Here is a 6,558-nt window from a genome sequence, read left to right on the forward strand (position 1 = left end):
CCTCGCTAAGCACCCCACAGACGTGTCAGCACCTCCCTGTGCAGGCCCTTACTAAGCACCCCACAGACGTGTCAGCACCTCCCTGTGCAGGCCCTTGTTAAGCACTCCACAGACGTGGCTATAATGACTACTGTCCCCGGGAAGGGGGAGGCCAGCAGGGCCAGGTGCTCCGCTCTGCCCCCATCTCGAAGCAGGAGCCAAAATTGGATCCTCTCTGGGCCTCTTATCTCCCTTTCCTGCCCCACTCCCATTGCCTCCCCTCCTCTCACTGGCCTTTCTCCTTGGCCCTCTGGGGAGCTCATGGCCAGCTCTTTGGTTCACCAGCAAAGGGCTATTCAGCTGTCACATCCCTCCTGCTTGATAAGCTCTGCAAACTATCCTGACTCTATTAAGACATCCGTCTGCCTACGCAGAGACCTCCCCAACAGCTGGTGATCTTATCTGACGTTTGATTATACCAACTTTGACAGTTGTATTTGTTATACTCATCAGGGAAACACTGGGACTGTGCAAGCCACAGCTGTCGTCCCCATTTTTCACCTTATCGGGCTGAAGAGAGCTCTCTGGCTTTTATTTAAGTGGGGTGGGAGGAGGCTGGGTGGATAACACGGGGGAGAGCTTTGGAGCGGGTGACATTATCCTCTGCTTAATTTCAGAAGGAGAGAGCCACCGTTGCCTCAAAGCCCTGCAGACAGACTTGCAACTGGCCTGGAAGCAAATGCAAAAGGGCAAGAATGGAAAACAGAAGTCTCTGCTCCTGGGCAGGCCAGAGTTGGGGTGGGGGAGGTGAGGGGACTAGCAGACAGGCAGCAGGACAAAGGGAGAGAGCCAGGGCCTGCTCTAGGGAGGGCAGGGGGCAGGAGGGGCTGTGGCAAGGTGCTGAGAGGGAACGCACATCGGATCAGCAGGTCCAGCGGGGAGGATGTCTGCAGTCAGTTCCAGCCTACCAGAGCTTGGGGAAGTTGGGGGCCTCAATGTCATAGAGGCCTGGTCAAGTCACCATCTCCTTCTAGAGAGAGGTATTGGCTAGGGGTGAGGGTGGGGAGGGTCCTCCACACTGTAGGTGGTAAGTTGAGAGGAAAAGGGTTTGACCATCACAGTGCAGAGATCTGAAGATAACTTAGAAGGCTCCCCCATGCCCTGCAGGCAGGCACATCTCCATCGTGGCTGACAGTGGGGAGATGAGCAGCAAAGCCCGCAGCACCAAGGCCAGTACTGGAGGCCACGTATGCCGAAGGCTGGCAGGCAGATCCAATGGGGCCCCAAGACAACCTCTTGCCTGATCCTGAGGCCCTGCTCTCCCAGTGCTCCTGGCCACTGACCCCATCCTGGACAGGAAGTGTCAGGTCACTCCAGCCTAACTCCATCCTGCAGAACAAGGGCTTGGGAAAGTCTGCTGATAGCTGCTTGGGTAAGGTTTTTGTCAATGCCCACAGGTCCCTGCTTTTCCCACCCTCTCCCTTCCTCATAGCCAGGCACCCCCTTACCCTGGTTGTCCCTGCATTCGTCAGACTGACTCTGACCCTGAGCCCAACCTCTATATAACTGTCCACCAATCAGAACTCCTCCACCACCTTCCCTGGCCATCCTGGTCCTTCCCCAGTTTCCATTCCATCTACACACTTTCCTAGGTGTCTTAATTAGTTCCCAATCTGACTCTGACCATGGTTTATACTTGTGGGTTGATCAACTGCCCCTACTGTGGACTTTCGGTCCTCTCAACACCTTTCCAATGTCAGCATTCTTATCCTCACCACACAGATGGGATGGGCTGAGGGGCTGGATCACTCCGCCAAGTCACACAGCTAGACGCTGTGAGGGCCGGGACTTGAACTCAGGTCCTAGGATTCCATTACTCATCAGCTATTATCACTCCAATCCTTACCAGAAAAATGAACTTCAAAGATCAAAAGCCCTATGTCTCTTCTCATCAGATTGTCAACCTCCTTAAGAGTTGGGGGACGTGTGCTTCTTTCCTCTGGGGCTGATAGCAAGGAACAGTGCGAACGGACCAGCCTGGATAACCAGCTCCGCCCACTCCAGCCAATCCTGGTTCTGGCCCTGGAAGGAGTGGGTTTTGCCCCCGGCCCCTGTTGAAAGCCCTGGGTCTTACCCTGGAGGAAGTACTTGAAGGTCTCCTTCATCATTTCCTTGCGGATCTCAGGGTGGGTGATGGCACTGAGCAGCTGCCGTAGGTCAGGCTGGTTAAATATCAGGTCCCCCAGAACCTTGCGGTTGATGTCACCATTCTCCAGCAAGACCTCAGTGCCAAAGGCCTCCACAATGCGCTGGTGGGCAGGGTATCCTGGCTGGACCACTGTGGCACAGGGAGGAGGCCGGGTCACTCGCAGGAGCCTCCAGGCCAGTTGCAGGCCCCAGGTGACTAGAGGCAGGATGATGGAGGAGCCCAAGGGTGAAGGGTGCTTCTTTCAGTTGGAGCATAAACAAAGTGACGGGGGCTCCAGACTTTCTGGAACTGAGGAGGCTGGATGAACCCCTGAAACTATCAGCCTGAGAAAATCTTTCAACCTTAAATCAAACAATACTTAGCTTAACTAGTGAAAAATGTCTGCTTTGAGCATTGTGCTCTTGTAAGAACTACCTACAATGGGCTCCAATTGACAACAGCAACTCCAAAGATTAGACAGGAACCTCAGGGGGCAGTGAGTTTATGTTATTGGGGGAGGAACAACTCAGAAAAGGAGGGTGAGGATGGCTGCATAACTCAAAGAATGTAACCAGTGTCAGTGAATTATACATGGAAAAAACGCTCAATTGGTACATCATGTGCTGCGTATATTCTCAACAACAGCAAGTACAAAAAGAAATAATGAGGGGAGAGAAAGCAGTTAGGGAAGAAAGAGGGCACACAGCAGTCTCATGACTAGGCACAGATCCTGAAGAAGTGAGAGCCAGGACAAGAACAGACACATGCACACCCATGTTCATCGCAGCACTGTTTACAGTAGCCAAAAGATGGAAGCAAGCTCGGTACCCATCAACAGAAGAATGGATAACAAAACTATGGTACATACACACAATGGAATACTATGCAACTCTAAAGAATAACGTAGAATCTGCAAAACACCACATAATGTGGATGAACTTGGAAGACATTATGCTGAGTGAAATAAGTCAATCACAGAAGGGCATAGTATTAGTTCATTATTGTAAAAAGTCAAGGAAAAAAATGCATTGACTCATGTCACTTTCAATTATATTTCAATAAAATGTATTTAAAAAAAAAAAGAGAGAGAGAAAGAGGGCCCAGACTCCTCAGGTTGGTAAAGGGCAGGTGGAGGAGGAGGAAAGCTCCAGTCAGAGGGAGGCATGGACAGAACAGACAGGGGCACACAGGAAGCCTTAGCCCCCTCTGAGGCCCTGAAGTCAGGAATTAAAGGGATGAGGCAGTGCAGAAGAGAGGGCACACAGGGGAGCCATGCATATAATCCCTCTGAGCCCCTCCCACAACTCACCATGCCGGGCAATGACGTCCAGATCAATCACTGCGCAGCCCAGTTGCCGGAACACCTGGACCACTGAGCTCTTGCCTGAGGCAATGCCCCCCGTCAGGCCCACCAGGAACATCTTGTCCAGGAAACGGGGAGGACAGAAGCCACGGAACCAGGAGGCAAAGGGTCACTGGAGAGTAAGGCCAGATCAGCTTGCTACAGAAGAAGGCTAAAAGGACCTGCCTGTCAGACAAGAACAGGCCTGATCAGTGTTGGAGCAGAACTATGTGGGGTAGTGGTAGGCAGAGGATGGGAGGGGAGATACAGCCTAGCTGGGGAGAGTCAAGCCTGAGCTTGGGGAGCACAGGGTCCATCTGGAGACAGAGAACACCTCCAGAAAAGCCGCCAGTGCGGCCCTTGGCATCTGTGGATTCTGCATCCATGGGCTGAAAATATTCAAGGGGGAAAAAAAAAAGTAATTAAGTGGTTAAAGCAATCCCTCAAAGGCTAAGAGGGAGCTTAAAGTGTTATTTACACAGCATTTACATTGTGTTAGGTATTATAAGTAATCTAAAGATGATTGAAAGTATACTGAAGGATTTACATTGGTCATATGCAAACACGATGCAATTTTATTTAAGGGACTTGAGGTATCTTTGGATTTTGGCACTGGGGGGGGGGGTGTCCTAGAACCAGTCCCCCATGGATACTGATGAGCCGGATGACTGCATTCACTCCTAAAGGTGGCCACCTAATACAGCCCAAGTGTAGTAATCAAGATGCTGAGCAGGCAAGAACCATGTCAGGTGCTGTTAAGCAGAGTGCTCTCTGGAGGAAGCCGTTCGCCTGAACAGCAAGATACCTGTCCCTGTGGAGAACCCAGTTCAAGTTCAGATGCCCACAGCTCAGCCCTGGTGAGGAACAATGCAACCACAGCCTCCACACTCTCATCTAGGATGCTGAGGCTCACGGGGAGAAAGGGCCTGCCTGCAGACACCCCAGTGGGCAGCAGTACAGATCACAAACACTAGGGAGTATGGGCCATCTTGCCCCAGCCCCCTCTCCACAGGAGGGTCTGTTAGACTAAAATGCTTAATCTCCCTAGCTCAACCAAGAAGTAAGTGGCCCTGATGGGGCTTAGCAGCGAGCAATGGCTTAGGCTTGGCAGCGCTAAGCTTGAAGGTTTAGAGAAGCCCAGATTTTGCCAAGAAGGAATGTGAGGGGAAGGATGGGCTGGTAACTTTGAGCTCAATCTTATGATCTGTGGCTCCCTCTGTCGGGGAAGCAGCAGAGCAGCACAGGTCAGGAGCACAGGCCACGGAGGAGGCTGGGCTGGACTCCAATCCCAGCTCTTCCACTTACCATATTTTTTTTACACAAATAAGGCACACATGATATGTTTTTTCTCAAACCATGCAAACACCTTGTGTATTATTTTCCTATACATGCTGTGTGCTATTTATGTGGATGTGTGAAAAATATTATATGTGAAAAATACGGTACATCTTGTGACCCATGCTGTGCAAGTCACTTGCCTCTGTGAACCTGTTATCTCATCCATAAAATGGGGTTAACAAAACCTGCCTCACGGGGTTATTACGAAGACTGAATGAGAAATGCACATCAAGCCCTTTGCGCACTGCTTGACTGTCCACTGTACACCTTGCTGGTTCGGATACACCATCAGGATCGAACGCTGGAGGAAGACATTGTGGTTGGTGAAGCAGAGGGCCAGTGAGGGTGATGGAGACCCTCAGTAAGACAGATTGGTGCAACAGCGGCAATGATGAACTTGAATGTTCTGGCTATTGCTAGGATGACACAGAACTGGTCAGCACTTCACTCTGTTGTACGTAAGATTGCCATGAGTCAGAGTCAATCTGGTGGCAGCTGACAGCAACGACCCCACCTGAGAAATGGCAAATGTCCAATAAACAGCAGTGAGGAAGGCGAGGTTGAGTGGTAAGCGGGGGTTAAGAAAGAAAAAGAGAACTTTCATAAAGTTACGTCCCCATTCCCGCACCATCAGACTATCTCACAAAGTGCCTAAGCCACTTGACTGCTAACCAGAAGGCTGGTAGTTCAAAGCCTCCAGCCACTCCTCGGAAGGAAGGTTGGGCAATCTACTTCTGTCGTGATACCGCCTCGGCAACCCAAAAAGGGGTCACTGTGAGTCAGGTCTGACTCGATGGCACATAACAACAACAATAACTTCCAAAAGCCAGGTTGCATATTCTGGTGTCAGCAGGGCTCCCATGTCTTGAGTTTTGATCCCTAGGCTGAAAGAAATGAAATGGAAGGCCAGCTCTTTTCTACCCTTCCTTAAATGGCAGATCACTTCCCTAGGACCTTGAGATCTGTCATAGGACTTTTTTTTTTTTTTTTTTGGTTAAACAGTAGATTCGCTGTCCTAATTAAACCTCGCTGGAGCTTATACTGAAATGAGTCTGCCTCCCCTGAGGACACACCATATGACAAAGGGAGGCAGTGCTCAGGTGTGGGCTGAGTCGGTGGGTGGCTTGGGCAGCCAGGACACCAATCTAGGTGGTGAAGTGGTTATGGCATTTGGCTGCTAACCAAAAGGTCACTGTTTGAACCCACCAGCCATTCTGCAGAAGAAAGATGGGGTGGTATGCTTCCACAAAGATTTACAGCATTGAAAACCCAATGGGGTTGCTAAGAGTTGGAAATGCAGTAGGTTTGGTTTGGTTTGGTTTAGAGGATGATTCTCACCTGGGGAAGCCAGGGGTGGAGATGGGAAACATTTGCTACAGAATCACCACCCAAAGGGAGAGACCTAATCAAATACTGTTGCCCCCAAAGCAGTGGGAATCAGCTTCTCTTCTCCTGAGTGACCAAGAATTGGGTGTGCCTTGAGAAAAGGCTGGGCCCAGCTCCCCACAGGGCCCTGACCCTACATCACTGAATGCAAGTCTCTGTCACTGAGTCACTCAAGCCAGGCTCGGATGAAGGGGCCTCAAAGACCATCTGGCTGGACTGACCTCAACCTCTGCTGTACACAGATGTCAGGACCCCTCCTCATCTGAAAAACCAGTTGCCGTAGAGTTGATTCTGACTCATGGCCACCCCACACATTGCAGAGTAG

General features: G+C 50.8%; 1 protein-coding gene across 1 annotated transcript in view; it reads right to left on the bottom strand.

Annotated features, from left to right (window-relative positions):
* DCAKD (dephospho-CoA kinase domain containing) overlaps positions 1 to 3,588 on the bottom strand; it is a 9,014-nt gene extending 5,426 nt beyond the window's left edge. Inside the window, exons 1-2 of the mRNA XM_007955252.2 lie at positions 3,477 to 3,588; positions 2,114 to 2,317 (exon numbers count right to left, since the gene is read on the bottom strand). Of these exons, the coding sequence (XP_007953443.1) occupies positions 2,114 to 2,317; positions 3,477 to 3,588 (316 nt within the window). The remainder of the gene's footprint in view (positions 1 to 2,113; positions 2,318 to 3,476) is intronic.
* Between the last annotated feature and the right edge of the window lie 2,970 nt (positions 3,589 to 6,558).

The sequence above is a fragment of the Orycteropus afer genome, unplaced genomic scaffold (genome assembly GCF_000298275.1).
Source record: "Orycteropus afer afer isolate SDZICR_OR568_19922 unplaced genomic scaffold, OryAfe1.0 scaffold00495, whole genome shotgun sequence".
Classification (NCBI taxonomy): Eukaryota; Metazoa; Chordata; class Mammalia; order Tubulidentata; family Orycteropodidae; genus Orycteropus; species Orycteropus afer.